Below are 21,299 nucleotides of genomic sequence, written 5' to 3' on the forward strand. Positions count from 1 at the left end.
CAGATTTATTCCTGAGGAGTATTCAGTTGTTCACTGATGTTGCAAAACTAGGGAGGGCAGTAGTTAATAAAGATGATGTAGATATCCTGCAGGATGCTTTAAATAAACTGGCAGTGTGAACAAAGTATCATGGTTGTCAGTTTAGTGTGACAAAATTCATGGTTTGCACTTTGGAATGAAAAGATTCCTAGAGGTAATTCCCATTCTCTCCAGAGTATAACTGTGTATTACACTACTAGATTGCAGGAAACTGATGAGACTAGGGATTTGGAGGTGATGTTGGACAGAGATAGTTGAAGTCCAGAGGATATATTGAAAAAGTTGTCAGAATTGCTCAAATGTTAAAGAACAAATTAACAAATAGAGTTAGAGAGATTATTATCCTTCTTTAAAAGAGTATTATATGGCCACCTCTTGAGTACTGCACAAATTTGATTACCCAATGAGGACAATGAGGAGGTAGAAATGATATGCAGATGGGGGACCAAGATGGTGATATGTCTGTGGAATGTTCTCTATGAGAATAGACTGATGGTGTGTGGGTTGTTTGGTTAACTAGCAAAATAGTCTCATTCTCATCAGTCATCAATAGTTTTTGTCAACCACACATCATTTCTACATCTTGCTGTCTGTTATACCTTATTATGGTAGCATGGCTCATAGCTTTTTTGCCGGTGAAGGTTGGTCGATTGGTAGAGCCTCTGCTACTAATGGCTCAGTTAAGTAAATTTGAGCATGGTTAGTAGTTGGAAGGGGACCAATCGTTTGATGCTGTCGGCACACTCTCCCTCGATGAGTCTTTGGACTCCCTGGAGGTGTCAAAATAATAATAATAATAATAATAATAAAATCCATTGTTTTCATTCTACTTTTTTTTTTTTTTGAGCTATGTAAACACTGAGAATGATCTGTTAGTCTCAGATCAAAATATTTGTCAAATAAAGTTTGATTAATTTTTTTTAGCATATTCTTCTATCTACGCATGTCTTAGCAGTTTAAGAGTGTGGTTAATAGTGATGTGAAGACTAAATTTTTTTCTTGGGATTGGCAATCTATTCTGGTGGTGAATGATTAGAATGGATTGCCAGAGCTGGTGATGAGCACTTTGACAGTGAATGAATTTAAGGAGAACTATGATAGGTATTATGCAAATAGTGGTTACTGTGGACCTCTCATGATGAGTCTTCCAACTCCATGAAGATGCCATCTGATCATTCTCGTAACAAGACTGTTCAAACAGATTGTAAACAAAATCATGATCTGGTTGCAAAAGCTATACATTGTATACATTGTTCCATTGTATACATTGGAACAAAACTCCTTGAAAACATAGTAAAAAAAAGTTACTGAAATGGAAAATACAAAGTTATTGAACTTTAAAATTCAGACAAATAGATATTGGCATGGCAAGATCAAAATTCACAAAATTTTGGAAAACAGAAGAGGACAATTTATGAAATGCCTAGAAAAGCTGAACCTCCCAGATAAAATAGCATTATCAACATTATGCATTTTATGAGAACATATTGTCAATTAGACACATTAGCTACTCAAAGATGTCATTTATTTTTCCATATTTTTTTCTGTACTCTTCAACTGCAAACTGTTAATTTTATATATATATATATATATATATATATATATATTTATCCTGCACATGAGAGGTATAAGAACCTATAGTGCATCAGTGACGTGTGTAGAGTGGAAGGTGAAGATTGAGAAAGGACTGAGAATGAATTTAATGTATAAATATTATTATTATCCAGCCATCTCCATGGATTCCTGTGATTCATTATGGGAGGCTAACACTAAATATTGTACACTCGACACATCATATCTCTGCTTAAACTCATTCACTGACAGTACACTCACAACTACTTCTGGCAGTCTGTTTCGCTCCTTCACCACTCTTCAAGCAAAAAATTTAGTCCTAACTCCACCTCTTATTTAATTTATTGGTGATCCCTTGTTCTCTTCTCTCCTGTGATATATTTGAAAAATTAATCTCTACATCAGTCTTTTAAAATATTTTAAAAGACTGAAAGTATTTATATGGTTCCATCATATCCTGTTTCCCACCTGCACACATTCAAGCTATCCCTATACAGAGAATTCAACCAACCTGTCACCATCTTTGTCATCCATCTCTGAATCCTCTCCACTACTTTCTCATTCCCAAGAAATTCAAATGATGATCTGAGTATAGTAGCCTAATGTGGTTATCAATGCCTTCTAAAGAAGGATAATCATTTCCTTATTCCTACTTTTCATGCTTTTACAATACCCCCAAAACATCAACTTCCTATTTACCACAGTTTTCAAAAACTTGGTGTCATCAATTGCTATAGGAAGGGTATTACATTACATTACATTACACCTTACTAAAAATTTTTAACTTTGGAAATTTTCATCACGCTGAATGGTAATGCCACCTAGGTTATTGAAGGCTTGAAGTGGCATGTAACTGTGTTTGGTCTTCAGAGCAGGATGCCCAACTTATTTGACCAACTTAGCTCACCTATAGTGCTACTGTGCTACATTTCCTACCTTGAACAAATACATTTATTTCTTGAAATATATTTACAAGCTTTACACTTTAATGTGATACTTGAGGCTGTTTATATGAGAATGTTAATTTAATGATTTCTTATGAGAACAAAATATTTCAATATTCTTGCAGTCCATATCCGAAGGTCATAGATTCAACATCCTTTGGTTAAAACTTCTGTAAATTTCTTTATTAGATGCCTTAAAATGTTATGAAAATGTTCTGCAGTTGTTCCATATAAATATTATGCAATAACAGAAAAATAAAAAAATATAATTTTAATTAAAATAGAGCCTCCATAGCTCAATTGGCGTAGACGAAGCCCTTTGGTCGGAAATACCTGGATTCAATTCCTGTCCATCTCTTATCTGGTCCTCCCTTTTGACTAAAAGTGAGTTAACCAGTTTTATATGGAGGTAGGTTTTTCCCACCTGAAAATTCTGTTTTTTTTTCCCTTGGAACAGGCAATCCAGCCTGTGATCTACAGTCATAAAATACATAATCCCTCACTAGGAGGGCTCAACCAGTCCTAAGGGATGGTTGAGGAATGGGAGGAATCCCATAAAAAAATATATAAAATATAAATATTAAAATATTTTAAAAAATTCAAATATTTTTGAATGTTATTTTTCTAAAAATATTTTCAAGCATTAAAATTTTTATAGCTAATTATAATTTTATTCCAGGCTATCAAGACTTGTACAAAGTATTATGGAACGGCAGTTGAGTTAACTATAAGGGAAAGAAATTTCTTCTGCACTGATACAAAATTTTCCGTAAATAAGCAGGTATTATTAATAAGTATTTATCATAAGCATATTTCCAAAGTGACTTGTATAAAGTGAACATTGGGTTTACTTGAATGGGTTTGATTTACTCATGTGGAGAGTTTGTTATTATTATTATTGCATGATAATCTCTATAGAGTCCAGACTCATTGTGGGAAGTCTAGACTGTTTAGAACAACTTAAACAGATTTGGTTTTGGAGTCTGGAAGAATAAAAAGTATTGAATGAAGTGAGATTGAAGGTGCAAAATCATGGAAACTCAAGCTATTTGGGACAAGGGAGATGGGGGGGGGGCGTTGATTGAATCTGGCATTTTTTGTGAGAATGCACAAAAAATGCCAAGTTAGTACCATTGATAACAAACCATAATGGGATAGTTAATATAAAGCATAAGCATAACTTATGCTTTATATTAACTATCAGACAGTTTCTTTCTATCAAATGGCAGACAGTTTCTTTCTATCCTTCCTGAAAATACTGTACTCTTCACATTCTATTCCCTAACTATATCATCTTCTGTCAGCCATATCTCACTAATGCCAAGAGCATTTGGAATAAAGAGGAAGAATTTTGACAGTGGTTAATTCCTATTGGCCAAAAAGTTATTGGCATTAGTGAGATATGGCTGACAGAAGATGATATAGTTAGGGAATAGAATGTGAAGGGTATAGTATTTTCAGGTAGGATAGAAAGAAAAGAATAGAGGGAAGGAATATTGTAGCTGATAGCTGATGAACAGCAGACAACGAGAATTCAGCTGGAAATCAATGAAAATAGTGCATTCAAGGCCTTCTGGTGTGAGGTAGAGGCAAACAGGACTAAATATACAGTTACTTGCTTCTGTAGACCAAGAGATGTGAAGGATAATGTGGATGATATGTATCAACAAATAAGCTCAATGAGTGGAGTAATTATTATGGGGGGGGGACTTCAATTATGTGAAGAACATAAACTGGAAGAAGGAAATGAAATTGATGCAGTTACTAAAGAATAATTAGCTGAGGCAGCATGGGATGGAAGTTACCAGGGAGTTGAAAGTGCTAGATCTAGTATTTACATCAGAGGATTTGTCTGTAACCAGGATGAACATGTTGCCATCAGTTGGTGAGAGTGATCATGTGTTATTAACCTACTAAATGTGTGAAATTTTCAGTTAAGGGAGGGGAAGGGTTAGAATGGATAAATACAATAAACTCAGGAAACCGTTTCTAATACTGCCAGGGCATGAGAACTACAGTGATTGGATGTTGATAGTGCATAGGAGGTGGTAAAGGAATGTTTGATCGAAGTAATTTTGCTAAAATTGTGAGAATAACACAGTGGATTATGGGGATGATGTGGAGAACACTGACATGTAGAAGTAAGATGTTATGATTTCAGTGTACAAGGCTTTGATTACACCACATATGGATCACTGTGCACAGATTTGGTCACCTGGTTTTCAAAAGGATGATGAGTTGTTGGAAAGGGTTCAGAGACTTTTCACTAAGTCAGTTGCTGGTTTCTGGAATGTGGAGTATGAGGCCAGATTGGGAGAATACAAATTGGAGAGCCTTGTGGATAGAAGGAAGGAAGGAAGGGGGGGGGGGTAATTACCAGATTAATGTGGATGCGATTTTTTCATAAAATGTCTGGAGACAGGGAAAGAACAAGAGGCCATCCCTCTTATTCTCTCTCCCTGCCGACACCATCCCTGGAAGCTATATAAAGAGGGTGTCAGCAGGTGGGGGTAGAAATAGATTTTTTTGCATGGAGAGTAGTGGCTGACTGGAATGAATGCAAATTATCACTTTGCAAGAGTATATCATCCAGGTGGAGATGCTGCAGTAACAAAAGAGGCAAGAGCTAATGGAAATAGAGATCGATGAATCAGTGAATAAAGATAGATGAATAGATATTAAAAATTTTCTGTACTTTAAAATATTAATAAAAAATCAGTATTTTTATTACTGTTTTATAAAGTAATATAAAGTGAAGTGATATCAGAATCTGTGAAGGTTCTGACATTGTGGTCAGTTTTGATATTACTTCACTGTTCACTAATGTACCTTTGACAGAGACCCCTTGATCTCATTAAGCCAACCTCCCCATGATATAATTGAATTATTCAAATTTATCATATATTCAGGTTATTTCTTATGGAAAGTAAAAATATACAAACAGCTGGATATGACTGCAATGGGTTCCCCTCTTCACCCCCCCCAAGGCTAACTTCTATATGGAACATTTTAAAAACCAAGCATTCAACTCAGTCACACTTTAATCAGTAGTTTGGCTGTGCTATGCTGATAATGTGTCTGCTATTTAGTCTCATGGTTCAGACACATTAGATACATTTTTACTGCATCTTAACAGCCAGCATGCAAAAATAAACTTCACCATAGAAAAAGAAAGTAACAATTTCTCCCCTTTCTAGATATGCTAGTGACATGACTTCCTAATGGTTCATTATCCTTTTTCATTTACAGAAAATCTGCTTATACAGGAAGGTATTTACATAAGCAATCGCACCGTGTATTATCCCAACATGTCATCCTCAAATCACTCACCCACCAAACTAGAGCTATTTGTTCAAATGAAGTAGCCCTTGAAACTGAATTCAGGTACCCTCACAACACAACATCTTTGTAACCAATGTTCCAATAACCAGTCACACTTTAATCAATAGTTTGGCTGTGCTATGCTGATAATGTGTCTGCTATTTAGTCTCATGGTTCAGACACATTAGATACATTTTTACTGCATCTTAACAGCCAGCATGCAAAAATAAACTTCACCATAGAAAAAGAAAGTAACAATTTCTCCCCTTTCTAGATATGCTAGTGACATGACTTCCTAATGGTTCATTATCCTTTTTCATTTACAGAAAATCTGCTTATACAGGAAGGTATTTACATAAGCAATCGCACCGTGTATTATCCCAACATGTCATCCTCAAATCACTCACCCACCAAACTAGAGCTATTTGTTCAAATGAAGTAGCCCTTGAAACTGAATTCAGGTACCCTCACAACACAACATCTTTGTAACCAATGTTCCAATAACCAGTCACACTTTAATCAATAGTTTGGCTGTGCTATGCTGATAATGTGTCTGCTATTTAGTCTCATGGTTCAGACACATTAGATACATTTTTACTGCATCTTAACAGCCAGCATGCAAAAATAAACTTCACCATAGAAAAAGAAAGTAACAATTTCTCCCCTTTCTAGATATGCTAGTGACATGACTTCCTAATGGTTCATTATCCTTTTTCATTTACAGAAAATCTGCTTATACAGGAAGGTATTTACATAAGCAATCGCACCGTGTATTATCCCAACATGTCATCCTCAAATCACTCACCCACCAAACTAGAGCTATTTGTTCAAATGAAGTAGCCCTTGAAACTGAATTCAGGTACCCTCACAACACAACATCTTTGTAACCAATGTTCCAATAACCAGTCACACTTTAATCAATAGTTTGGCTGTGCTATGCTGATAATGTGTCTGCTATTTAGTCTCATGGTTCAGACACATTAGATACATTTTTACTGCATCTTAACAGCCAGCATGCAAAAATAAACTTCACCATAGAAAAAGAAAATAACAATTTCTCCCCTTTCTAGATATGCTAGTGACATGACTTCCTAATGGTTCATTATCCTTTTTCATTTACAGAAAATCTGCTTATACAGGAAGGTATTTACATAAGCAATCGCACCGTGTATTATCCCAACATGTCATCCTCAAATCACTCACCCACCAAACTAGAGCTATTTGTTCAAATGAAGTAGCCCTTGAAACTGAATTCAGGTACCCTCACAACACAACATCTTTGTAACCAATGGTTGCAATCCCTATAAAATAGATAAAATACTGCAGGCAACTCCTATCCCTCCTGCAACCAACACACTAGATCACAGCAAAATATTCCCATCTCATATATTAAGTGTGCATCAGAAAAGATAGCCAAAGTTCTCTGTAAATGATCTCCATGCCATCAAACTTTTCATTCAGCTTCATAGATTCTCCCAAATAACAACTTCTCTTGCACATCCTGTAGTGTATAAAGTTCTTTGTGCCTGCAGTTTGGCCTACTTTGAACAGACTGGTAGATCAGGTAATCTCCCTTGAAGAACACAAAAATACATCTGCAGTCATCTGTATAGCAAATCAGGATTGGCAGACTATGCTCTGAGTGCTACTTCACATACGATTAGATGGAAAAAGACATCAGTATTAAATAGAAGTCACCATAGGACAGAGCGATTATTTTTAGAATCTGAATCAGCTATGAAGCACTTCTGCCCAACCTTAACAAATTTGGTTGCATTAATTTGCCAAATATCTGGGAGACATTCATTCTGAGACCTGATAGCCTGAATTCTCCAAATTAACTTTACGGTTATCCAGCCCATAGAGAGGACCATGTAAGGACATGGATATGGTAAAGACCATGCCACGTAAGGACATTAATTCTGATTCAGTTACAATTTGAATTGTTTCCACGCTTATTCACTTTGATGTTGTGTACTTGTCACAGTTATAATCTATGCTGTGAAGATGCCAGGTAGAAAACCAGTGAAATATTAGTAAGTTCAATAAATTTATCTTTTTTCTCTCTTGGTGATGTTTATTCTGTGAAGTGTCATTATGAATAATCAGTGACATCTAAGACTTTCTATACATTTAGATAGATGAACTGGACCTTAATGTGAATACAGTTATGGGATTAAATGATATTTCAGCTCGAGTATTACAAGAAGATGCTAGGGAATTAACGGTGCCTTTGACCATGTTGGTTAATTTAAGTCTCAGCTCTGGATTGGTCCCAAGGGGAAAATAAAGAAAGAGGGGGAAATAATTGCATTGTATAAAGGAGGCTCAAAGACTGAAGTAGCAAATTATCGACCAATCATCATCTTTGGAGTGATGATCAAGGTCCTGAAGAAGTTAAGAGCCATTAGTTAAGGAAAAAATTCAGGAATGGGACACTATATGGAAGACAACATAGTTTTTTGAAGGGTAGATCATACCTCAGTAACTTACTCACCTTTTATAATACAATGACAGCCAAGGTTGATAAAGGTAATGACTACACTGTGATACTGCTTGACTTTGCAAAGGCTTTTGGAATACTCCATGGAATTCTGATAAATAAATTGCAGCAAATGGGGATGGATATGAAGTTGTGATGTGGATAAGAAAGTGGTTGTGGAGAGATACCAGACAATAGTTTATTCTGGAATAGAGTCCAGTAGAAGACTTGTGACTAGTGGCATGCTGCAGAGATCTATACTTGAGCCAGAGTTTATTTAATTTGTACATTAACAATATATGAAATGATCTGCAGGGAAATAGCCAGTTGTTTGCTGATGCTGCAAAATTGGGTAGAGCAATAGTCAATACAGATTATGTATGTTAAATTTTTTTCAGGATGATTTAATAGACTGGCAGTATGGGCAAAGGAAACCAGATGCTATTTTAATGTAGCAAAGTATAAGGTTATGCATTTTGAAGTGAAAAGATTACCAGCTGTACCATATTAATGAAACATTCTTTTAAGGATACACAGTGGTCAGCATTCATAGTGAAGAATTTATGGAGACAAAAACACACATGTTGGAATAATTACTTTACTTATAATTAAGAAACCTACCTACACACACAGGCCAATACATACATAAAAATTCATACCACCATCCAACACAAAAACTAGGGGTCATCAGCAGCCTCAAACACAGAGCCCTAACAATTTGCTCCAAAGCAAAAAACCTCCAAAACTGAAAAATATGAAATTATCAGCCAAGCATTTGTATAAGATGACTACAATAAAAAAAAAAACAGTTCAAAAGATCTTCCACAAAAATATATTAAAAGCAAAAAAGATTACAATAATGCCATACCATACATTAGGGGCATGTCAGAAAAAATAGATAGAACACTACATAAATATAATATTAAGGCAACCGTCAAACCTGCAAAATTAAGGAATTTACTCAGCTCATCCAAAGATCCTCTTCCATATCTTCCCCACCCAGGGGTTTACAAAATTCAGTGCACCTGCAGCCTACCTTACATAGTAGAAACAGGGTGCACTATCCCAATAAGAAAAGATGAACATAAACACCACATTAAATTCCTACACTATGGTAGAACTGTCAGACCATGCACTTCAAACATGTCATAGAATTAACTGGAAAGACACTAAGTCCCTACACTGCACCAAAACCAGGTTTGAAAGAAAGTTCAAAGAAGCCTGTGAAATGCTGAAACATCATCCAAATCTAAACAAGAATGATGGATTAATAATCCTAAGAATCTGGAGGACCACTTTCAACCTATATAGTGTACAGAACAACCCCAAATAGAAGAAAACCTTAATATGAGAGGACTTTAAGAAACTGTTGTTTAATGTAGTTCTGAATCTTTTTTAAAACAGTGTAGGGACAGCAACATCATTCCAAATTGCATCAAACTAAAGAGAAAATTCACCTCAGCAAAGGTGCAACGAATATACCACCGCATGGAGAAAGCGCTACTCAGAGAACAGATCCAAGCTATCAGAAAGAACTTAGCCGCTACTCAAAACCAGCTACAAAAGGAAAAATCGGAACTTTCAAGCTACTTAAACACAGATAGCTGGATGATCCTGGAAAAGATTATGGACAACACGCCGAACCATGTCCTTCAAACGAAGAAAGAAAACCTAATTTCGAAATTTCAAAGACTAAAAGATCGATGAAACCAGCGGTCATATTCAAATCTCTCTACAGTGAACGATAACAATAACCGTTATCTCTCTACAGTGAACAATAACAATAACGTTATCTCTCCACAGTGAATGATATACCAGAAGCAAGAAACAACAGGAGCCACCAATCACCTACAGGTAACAGTAACGTAGTTAACCTATCCAACCATGCTTTAAATAGAGATGAACTCTCTGTACTAAATAAAGGTCTAAATTTTGCCGTAGCACCCAGGTCGATAAACAAACTTGAATTTATTTGTAACATAGAAAAAGGCTTAAGATCCATCCCAAATAATATGTTTAGCAGGCAAAATACGTTTAGAAAGCACCAACATTTTAAATCATAACAAAACACAAATTAACAGCGGTAAAATCATTATAGTCAAATCCGAACATCATAATAACTAGAGCCAATAAAGGAAGTGCCACCGTTATTTTAAACCAAACCACTTATGTAGAAAAAATGAATTGCTAGTCTCAGACACTAACACATACCAACTCGTTAACTACAACCCAACCAATAGAATAAAAAAGAAAAAACAGAGAAACTACTTAAGTCAATTACTACATGGCCTGAAGATACAGTCAAAAAACTATTTCCGCACTATGCTCGTTCCCCAAGAATTTACGGGCTACCGAAAACACACCACTCCAGCCTATAGTTGAAGGGATAGATAGCCCGAATTATCACTTAGCCAAAAAATTAGCGGCAACACTCAAGGAGTTGGTAGGTCATTCTCCCTCCTATATCAAAAACACACAACACTTCATAAACATCATCAAAGACATTACATTAGAAGAAGATGATTTATTAGTCGGTTTTGATGTCTCTGCCCTCTTTACGAATGTCCCAATCAATGATACAATCCTTCTTTTACAGAACAAGTTCCCTCCAGATATCACGGCACTCTTTGCACATGTATTGAGTTCTGGTTATTTTGTATGGCAAAATGCTTTCTACCTACAAAAAGAAGGCACAGCCATGGGCTCGCCATTATCCCCCCCCCCATTGCTAACTATTATATGGAACATTTTCAGCAACTTGCTTTAGGTTCCTCTCCTTTAAAACCCAAAGTCTGGCTTAGATATGTTGACAATGTTTTCGCGATCTGGTCCCATGGCCACCAGTTCACAATTGAGATTGAAAAACAGAACACACTTCTGTTTCTAGATACACTTGTCACATGTCTTCCTTCTGGCAATCTTTCCTTCACTGTTTACCGGAAACAGACACATACTGGCCAATATATAATAAATATATTGGCCAGTATGTGTAAAATACAGTAAAACCCCGAAGTTGCATGGTAGGTGGGACCAACAAAAAGCGCATAAGTCGAATTCAGATAACTCAAGGTATAATTTTGCATGTCATTTATATATACAAATATACAAAATATTAGTTAATTGGGACCAAAGGTTTACAAAAACACCTATATTTTTTAAGAAATATAATCATAATTGTAGTTTTTCGTATACATAAAAAAAAGAAAGTTATTTCGATGTCGATGTTTTCATAAAATCTAATAGATTCATCTGATGGCATAATGTCTTTTTCTTGTCATGCAAAATTTCTTCATAGCATAAAGTTACAGGAGGATGACCAGGTGCATTATCAATAATGAGCATAACTTTAAACGGAATGTTTTTAAACTGGCAATAATGTTCAACTTCAAGTATGAAGTGGTGACCAAAACCAGTCTTCAAAAATAGAAGCTGTCACCCAAGCTTTAGAATTTGATTTCCAAATCACTGGCAAGCCAGCTTTAGATTTTTTTTAGAGCTCTTGGATTTTTGGAGCAATAAATTAAGAGAGGTTTAAACTTGCAATCACCAGCTGCTTTTCCACCAAGCATTACTGTCAACCGGTCTTTGGAAGACTTAAAGCCAGGAAACGTTTTTTTCTTTACATGCGATGAGAGTGTTCTCTTAGGCATCTGTTTCCAGAACAAGCCGGCCTCATCTACATTAAATATGGTTTGACTGCTGTAACTACCTTCCTCAATAATAGCTTTAAGTGTCTCAGGAAAAGAAGACGTAGCCTCTTTATCAGCGCTTGCCACCTCTCTGCGATGCTGTGCCTGTTACAGCAATTTTTAAATCAGTTGAATCAACCATTACTGGCCACGAAATTTTCTTCTTTGGCTTCTTCTCCAGTTGCTACTTTTAGCCTCTCAAAAATCAACTTGGCTTGGCTACATATTGTCATTTGATCAACTAGACAATTTTTTACTCTCATTTGATTATCACACCATAATTTAAGCATCATTTCCATCTCACCAATAATCCCATGATGTTTATGAATTATGCTTGAATTCAATGATTGGGCATTTTTCACAGCAGCAAGAATTCTTTCTTTATCTTTTATGATTGTTCTTACTGTGGATTCCTGTAGATCGAACTTCTTTGCTAGCTCACAAATTTTCATTCCTCCTTCAAAATCCTTAATAATGTTGAGTTTTGTTTCAAAAAGTCAATGTGTTTTTCTTTTCTTGCTAGCTGTAGAAGAATTGGATTTGCTTCTTTTGGATGACATTATTATTTTTTATGTGATAAAATTTTTATCAAGAACATAACATTAAACAATCGCAAGGTTTGTAAGACTATAAAATTCGTGTATGAATGGAGACCGCACGAAACACGTCAGTGCTTGTTCACAGCATGTGCGACACTGGCGAATGCAGCCGGTGCTGGAAAGATACAACTAGTGATGAAGCGGGACGGGAATACATACATATAAGAAACCACGTAACTCTGGATTCACGTAAGTCGGGGTATTACTGTACTCTAAAAAACAGGGCTCTGAAGATCTGCTCCAGTGAACAGGCACTGAAAAACAAATTTAAAGTTATCTGCAATTCTTTTCAAAAAAATGGGTACAGCCAAAACACTATTAGCAAAATTCTCTGCAAGACTTCAATAATAAACAAAGACAAACCAGACTGCAATAAAACTATAACCATTCCTTACATTAAAGGGCCATCAGATAAAATAAACAGAATACTACAAAAATACAACCTCAAAGCCACCTTTAAACCTCCTGCAAAATTAAAAAGCTTACTCAACTCATCCAAAGACCCACTCCCTCTGCTGGCCCACCCTGGAGTATACCGTATTTATTGCACCTGTAACATACCATATATAAGAGAAACAGGATGCACAATTCCTATCAGACAAAAAGAACATAAATGACACATTAAATATAATAATTATGGTAAAGCTGGCCTTTCTGATCATGCCCTGAACACCTTACATAGAATTGACTGGAAAAGCACTAGTTGTCTACATCATACCAAAACATGGTATGAATGCAAATTTAAGGAAGCCTGTGAGATTATTACCAACCACCCCAATCTGAACAATAATGATGGTCTAAAAATCCCAAACATATTGAAGGAATATATTTGACCCATGGAACCTTCCTCTCTAAGAGCAACTATAAACAGGACTGTTGAAAATCCAGGATCCTAAATCAAAAATAACAATTGTAATGCTAAAAATAGAATTTTTTAATTAACTAGTTCATAAATAATTAATTTTTTTTTTCACTAGAGGTCATGCCAGTAGAATAACTTGTGATCAGTTCGTTGTTTCTTTAGCTTACTGTATGTAATGTAACTTAGCTTGTCCTATGTATTTGTATATGCTCCAGATGATGATCTTAATATGAAGATTGAAACGTCGGGATATTAAAAGAGTTATTTATAACACGCTTGTAAAGTCCATAATTTCTAAAATGAATGCTGATCACTGTGTAACACTAAAAGAAAGCAAAATGTAGTTCTGCTATACAACTTTTTTTTATCATTGGTATATTGTTATACTGATATGTATATAAAGTTCATTTTATTTTGTGAATTAATTTTTAATTTTGTATATATTTTATTTGGTAATATTATTATTATTATTATTTTTTTTTTTTTTTTTGACAGAGGTCAGGCTAGGGTAAACAATTAACAAAACATTTAGATTCATCTAACTTTTGTGTAGTGTCATGTAGCTTGTGTCCCATACATATATATGCTTTCCTGATGATGACCTCAATACAGAGTTGAAACATTGAATATCATTTTCTTAACTATAAATAAAGTGATTATTCCAACGTGTGTTTTTGTCTCTATAAATTCTTCACTATGAATATTAATGAAACTGTACTACAAGAAATTGATGAGGCCTAGAATTTGGGAGTGTTGGTGGATAGGGAATTGAACTATCAGAGGGCATATTGCCTTCTAAAATAGCTGTGGCTAAAACAGCTCATCAGATAACTTAGTTACTGAAGAACACCCTGAGAAGCTGAGATAAGCAGGTTGTTTATACCTCTTTATAAGACCTTGATTAGACTCCATCTGGACTACTGTACACAGATCTGGTCACCTGGATTTTTTGGGAATGAGGAAGAGGTGGAGGCAAGTGACCAAGATGGATGGTAAGTCTATGGAATACTCATCATGAGAATAAGTTGGAGATTTTTGTTGGAGATTCATATTACCCCAAGAAAGGGGTAATATGATTGAGACATACAAATTACTGAGAGGTTTTTACAGGATTGATACAGAGGAAACTTTCAAAACATGTAATAATACCAATAATAATTTGTTATACTTCTGTCTTGGAGTCTCGTTTAAGCAATAGAACTGTTCTGCTTTTCTTTTGCTCCCTTGGTACTTTACCAGATCTGAGACTTAAATTAACTAGCTAATCAGAGGCTGTGGCAATTCAGGTCAGGAGTAATGAATTTAGCAGTGATCCTTTAGGGTCACTCAGTGAGATTTTGGGTGATCCCCACACCTCAATAAAGAAACAGTCAATGTTTCTATTATTATTGCATTATTACATGTCTGGAAGGATATGTGTGTGTTCCATTATGGGATACTAAGGCAATTGATGTGAAGTCATTAGCCTCTATATATAAGTAGCCCAGTTGTGAAGTGACTTCATGCGCAAACTTCGTTTGCTTATGCTTGGATAAAGGATGAAACCAAGAATATAATTTCTTGGCATCTTTATTTGATAGTATAACCAAGTGAAAAAACTTTCAAAATCTAAACCTCATCTGAACACTGCATATACCAATCTCTGCTATCACACAACAAAATCCAGTTAAAAACTATCAATATTATTATGCAGTAAATATAAACATTTAACTCATCTTTCTGCAGCCACTAGGTCCACTATCCTCTTACTATCACCAACTTGCAAGTCCAAGTTTAGAGACACCTGTGCTATTTCACTTGACAATACCATTCAATAGGGTCCAGCTTGGAGGGCTTATCAGCAAATTGCCAATTTATAGTCTGCATTCCATCCCTTATAATCGAATTCCCAGTTTTCTTGTTGATTATTCACTGTTTGTATTATGGCAGAGCATGTTCTCTCCAAAATTTTCCTATTAATGCAGGTGTTACTCAGGATTGTTATTTCACCCATCCTGTTCCTTATATACATAAACGACCTCCTCTCACTGATCTCAAACTCTAGCCATAGTTTTGCCAATGAGAGTACTTTCCACTCCTCCTACTCGTATTCAAATGTTGCAAAACATCCCAAGTTTCAAGTTCAACCACATCCCTAAATACTGATCTGATCTCAGTATCAGCCTTCAGTGGAATGATAACCTAGTCATCTTCATTGCTTCCAAAACAAAATTCTATTTAATTTGTTTGTTTTTTTTCCTTACAAAACAGACCATAGTTCTTCTCACATTACTATTGATAATACTGATCTCAACAGACAAGATAAATCTCTCTTTTTTGGACTAACACTTACTTCTAGCCTTTCATTGCATCTCTTCTATAGCATTCTAAGCCTCCCAAAATCTTGTCATCTTTTTTTCCTCAAGACACCTGTCAAGCTGCAAACTCTGTACAAATCTCAAATCAATCCACTGAACTTTATAATACTGTTTCACTGTTTGTATTATGGAAGAGCGTGTTCTCTCCAAAATTTTCCTATTAATGCAGGTGTTACTCAGGATTGTTATTTCACCCATCCTGTTCCTTATATACATAAATGACCTCCCTCACTGATCTCAAACTCTAGCCATAGTTTTGCAATGAGAGCACTTTCCACTCCTCCTACTCGTATTCAAATGTTGCAAAACATCCCAAGTTTTCAAGTTCAACCACATCCCTAAATACTGATCTGATCTCAGTATCAGCCTTCAGTGGAATGATAACTTAGTCATCTTCATTGCTTCCAAAACAAAATTCTATTTATGCAGTTTTGGAAATTATGGAGACAACTACCGTGTTTGAATAATTCAAACACGGTAGTTGTCTCCATAATTTCCAAAAATGCATTCGGATCACCGTGCAAGCCTAAAAGAAAAAATTCTATTTAATTTGTTTGTTTTTTTTTCCTTACAAAACAGACCATAGTTCTTCTCACATTACTATTGATAATACTGATCTCAACAGACAAGATCAAATCTCTCTTTTTTGGACTAACACTTACTTCTAGCCTTTCATTGCATCTCTTCTATAGCATCCTAAGCCTCCCAAAATCTTGTCATCTTTTTTTCCTCAAGACACCTGTCAAGCTGCAAACTCTGTACAAATCTCAAATCAATCCACTGAACTTTATAATACTCCTTTCTCATTTGGAGCAATGTATTAAAAACCTCTTGAAAAATTCTCGATGCTTTCCAGAAGAGGTCAGGTTAGCTAATAAATGACTCCTCCTATCTCATAGACTCTCTCCAGCCACTGTCCCATAGACAGTTCAGTTTCTTTTTTGTGTCTTTTTTTTAGATACTTCTGTGGGTTCTCTTTCAGCAGAATTGTCATCCATCATTCTCTAAATCCCCCTCCCCCATTTCTGCTAAAGCTTTGATAATGCAGACAGTTTTTTGAGATAGTTTCTACATTCAGCTTTGATATAATGCTGGATCTAATATCCACTTTGCTTATATAATTTATAATTAGTTTTTTTTTTTTAAGTATAATCTATAAATACATTATTTAATTTGTAATATTGTTTAATAGCATATATTTCCAATACCTAATTATATTAAATTAGGGACTCCAACAAAATGATCCCAACCGGGGCACTGCACTGCATTGGCTACAACTTGTACTAGGTAACATTTGCTTAATATTCATTTATTATTCAGCTGTTTACCCACCAAACTTTCTACCTCCATTCCTCGTTCATTTGATCTACTTCTTTTCTATGAAACAGTCTTCCAAAGTTAACTCCTGCCCATACGCAACATTAATTTGCTGTAATTTCTGCTACTTCCATATGTTGTAGTAATAATATATATGTGTATTAAAATTTGTTTACAATTATTATAACTAAGTTTATAAATGTATTTTTCATGATATGTAACATTTCCAGCTTTGTGTTGCCCTCAGTAATATCTATGCTGTTTATCAGCGTCTTCGATATATTCACATTGATGTTAAAGATGCTATTTTTGATACTGAAATGGATCATGCCATTGCAATATGTGACCCATTGGAATATATTGAAGAAGATCTACTAGACATCATGAATATTCTGTACAAAGATATTGTAGCTAAGGTAAGCTATTGTCAAATGTAATGGTTAAATAAAGAAAAGAAACAGTGCAGTAAAGATGATTATTAATTTGTAGTTTAATTTAAAAAAGTACTAACATTTTGAAAAAATAGAAGAGAAGATATGAGAAGCTAGACAGGAAAGTAGGGTGATAGAGAAGAGGGAGAGAGAGAGAGGAAGGGAGCCTGAAGGATATGAGAAAGGAGAATGAGAGAACAGAGTGCAAGACAGGTGAATGTAAATGGGGAGAGGGATGTTAGGGTGTACAGGGAGCATGGTGTGAGAAGAATGAATTCTGAAAGTAGTAATGAATATGTGTATGTGGAAAAAAGTGAAGGAATGGGATGGGCTGGGATGCAAGGAGAGCATTTGAATCTAGGAAAAATTATGGAATAGGTGGTGACAGAGGAACAGCCAAGGACAAGTGTTGAGGAATCGCATCTGAGAGGTGGCATGGATAGAACTGGCTACTATGTTTATCACTGCCAGCCATATCAGAAATAAAGGGGTCGCAACTATTGCATTGATTGAGTTTATTCATCTAAAAATTGGTAAAGAAAGTGAAGCATGATTGGATAAGGATAGCATCATGACTTAAATAGAGATAGAGGGATAGGAGGTATGATATTTTTGTGAGGATAGGAAACACAAGAAGAAAGAAAGAAAAGGGAAGTTCGTAGTAAAGAAGGAGTTAATTCCATGTAAGGAGAGATGCAGGGAATGGGGAGAGAAAGCATTGGCTCTGAGGCAGAATAGTGTGAAGTTAAAGGTGGACAGCATGAAATATTTAGTTGGATGTTGCTATAAGCCTGGGAATGTGTGACAAAAAAAAAGTAGGTAAATTGGCCTGGTAGATAAGAAAAAGGTGATCATTATAGGTGGTTTTAATTATGGTATATAGATTGTATAGAGACTCCTTAGTTCATTCAGTTTTGACAATATCATTTGGTTTGAAAAGACTGTTCAAATACCACTGTGGGTGTAAAGAACTTTTATCAGGACTTTTCAGTTGAAGATGAATTAACCAATCTCTTACCAGGCAAACTGACCATCAAAATACACACCAATTAACATCCATAAAGCACTATGCAAATAGGATTAGTTGTCTTATCAGAGATTATTTAGGTTTCAACTATGATGTGCCATTGAGCCAGATCACAATGAAGAGATGGCATCCGAAGTAAAGAGAATGAATTTCTCGAGTTTTTAAGGGATAAGGAACTAACTTTGGAAGAATATAATGTAGTGCATGTAAAAATCGAGTCTTAGATTTGATCATATCATTAGAAGATGTTATTTATTGTACATGGGATATCAAATCTCTATCCATTTGGTGAGAGTGACATGATGAGGTGATTACCTTGGTGATGGCTACCCATGAGAGGACTTCTGTGGAGAAAGAATACATATGTGGAACTATAGGATATTATGATAAGCCCTATGAAAAATTTCTGTTTAGTCTATAGAACATATACAAAAAATATATAAAATGATAAAAAAATTAAGTAAAATATTCCTTGGCCCACCCACAGTACAAATGTACTATAGATTTGCATATAACTTTTGCTGTGGGAGCCACATAAAAAAAAATCGAAATTGAGTCTAAAATGGTCAAATAATGCACTCTGCACACTTCATTTTAGTCTAACTGATCAGGCTGAATGTCTCAGGAGATCAATTAAATAGTTGCTTCCAAATTTGACTGAAATCTGTTACTTGGATGCAATCTATATTCTGTGAAGAATAGGAACTCCTCTTAAGTTTAGTATGATTAAGTCCATACACATACACACATGGCATAGGAAAAAGAAGAGAAAAAAAATGGGACATTTTTCACTACTTGAAGTACTTTTTTTAAAAAAAATTCGATATTCTGTTAGATATTACTGGCTGACTGAAATAAAGAGCCAAGAGGCTTCACTTCGGCGATGCAAAATTGTACAAATTAAGTGGATATTGAATCCAACATTATTTAAAAGGTGAATATATAGAACTACAAGAGTTTCGAGCAGAATATAGAAACTATAACATTTTCTGCAGATCCAAGCATAAGCAACCTTTCAGGACATGGGCAACTCGGGGCAAAGGTAGAGTGAGTTCTGATCACTTTCCTTAGTATTCTCCATAATGCAAAACACATCTCCTTGCAGACATGTATGATGCTATGCATTATGGGAAGGGGTCACTACCCAGACCGGTTTCTACCTTTGTTGAGGTCTCGTCAGTATGAGCCAGACCCAGATGTAAAATACCCAGGTTGAAGTGATGCTGAAGTCATTCTTTCCCATACGAGTTGCCAAAAGGTGTCACATTTTAAAAGGTACCAAGAATTACTGAAATAAAGAGCCAAGAGGCTTCACTTCGGTGATGCAAAATTATACAAATTAAGTGGATATTGATTCCAACATTATTTCAAAGCCGAATAATCATTTTGTTAATTAACAGTTGGTCTTTTGTTCCTTTGGATTTTCTGCAATACCCCTTTTGTTCAATAGGCAGAAGTTGGTGCTGATAAATATTGACTAATCGAAGTTCCTAAAAATCCAGTGATTAACTTGACAGGCAAGTTATTGGGCAGTAATTACTTGGAACAACTCCTTTTTCTTTTTTTTTCCAACTGAAAACTTTCCTTTCTGTTGTTAAATTTATTTGGCCAGTATTGATAGTAAATTTTTCATACGCTGTAAAATGACTTTTTTCACTGAGTTGGAAATACTGTGATTGGAAGAACTTGATGAAAAATCAGTAGCACACTGGGAATAGTTAAGAAATATTTATTAACAGCAGTGGCAAATTATATACCTAATGCAGTCCCTTGCTAACCTACCTATTACAAAATTTCCAGGGGTGACTCATTATTCTCTCCCTTTTCTTTCAATGTATTGAAAAAAGTCTTCACTATCAATTCTATGAATCCATTTAATAATTCACATTTCTGTCATGTCCCCCTTTTATTAGCCTGTCGAATGAAACCCATAAACCTTCATTCTATTCTCATAGAGAGCATTCTATAGAACTGCCACAATTCTGGTCATGCGCACTAAATCCTCTTTGACACTTCCTCATTCCCATAAAATCCAGGCAATTGTATCTACATGCAATAATCCAGCTGTTGCTTTATAAAAATTATAAAGGAGAATAATAACCTCCCTATTCCTGCATGTCAGTGTTTTCTTCAACTACCATGTATATGATGTACTGTTATGGCCACTTTTTGAAATATATCCTCTAAACTGTAACTTCCTGGTAAATGTGGATTCACCCCCAAATCCCTGGCCTTATCAATTTCCTGCAGTTAAGTTTCATCGGTGTAGTACACAATGTGTGATGCTTTCATTCCACAATGCAGGACCTCACACTTGGCCACATTAAACTGGCAGCTGTTATCTTTTGCCTATTCTACCAGTCTTATTGAAGTCATCCTGCAAGATCTCTGTATTTGATACTATATTTGATTATGATACTGTTGTTCTTTCCAGCTTTGCATCATCAACAAACAACTGAATATTTCTTATATCATTGATGTACAAATTAAATAGCAGTGCACCAAGTACTGCGAGTACTTCACTAGTCATCCTGTCTTCTCCTGGATTCAACTGCCCCATATACTACTCTTTGATATCTATCTGGCATCATATTATTCAAATCGCTGGCTTTGTATCATCCCTATCACCCCAGTCTTATTGAAGTCATCCTGCAAGATC

The 21,299-nt window shown here is 35.4% G+C and overlaps 2 protein-coding genes across 2 annotated transcripts in view; both read left to right on the plus strand.

The window, feature by feature from the left end:
- LOC150108656 (uncharacterized) overlaps nucleotides 1–8,166 on the plus strand; it is a 195,497-nt gene extending 187,331 nt beyond the window's left edge. Inside the window, exon 5 of the mRNA XM_090390497.1 lies at nucleotides 8,014–8,166. Within this exon, the coding sequence (XP_090246623.1) occupies nucleotides 8,014–8,166 (153 nt within the window). The remainder of the gene's footprint in view (nucleotides 1–8,013) is intronic.
- Nucleotides 8,167–8,386: 220 nt separating this feature from the next.
- The window catches only part of LOC150108658 (uncharacterized), a 75,285-nt gene continuing 62,372 nt past the window's right edge, over nucleotides 8,387–21,299 (plus strand). The window contains exons 1-2 of the mRNA XM_090390498.1: nucleotides 8,387–8,422; nucleotides 17,413–17,598. Coding sequence (XP_090246624.1) covers nucleotides 8,387–8,422; nucleotides 17,413–17,598 — 222 coding nt within the window. The remainder of the gene's footprint in view (nucleotides 8,423–17,412; nucleotides 17,599–21,299) is intronic.

This window comes from Typopeltis vanoorti, chromosome 3, assembly GCF_054136105.1.
Source record: "Typopeltis vanoorti isolate ZY-2024b chromosome 3, IOZ_Tvanoo_1.0, whole genome shotgun sequence".
In the NCBI taxonomy this organism is placed as follows: domain Eukaryota; kingdom Metazoa; phylum Arthropoda; class Arachnida; order Uropygi; family Thelyphonidae; genus Typopeltis; species Typopeltis vanoorti.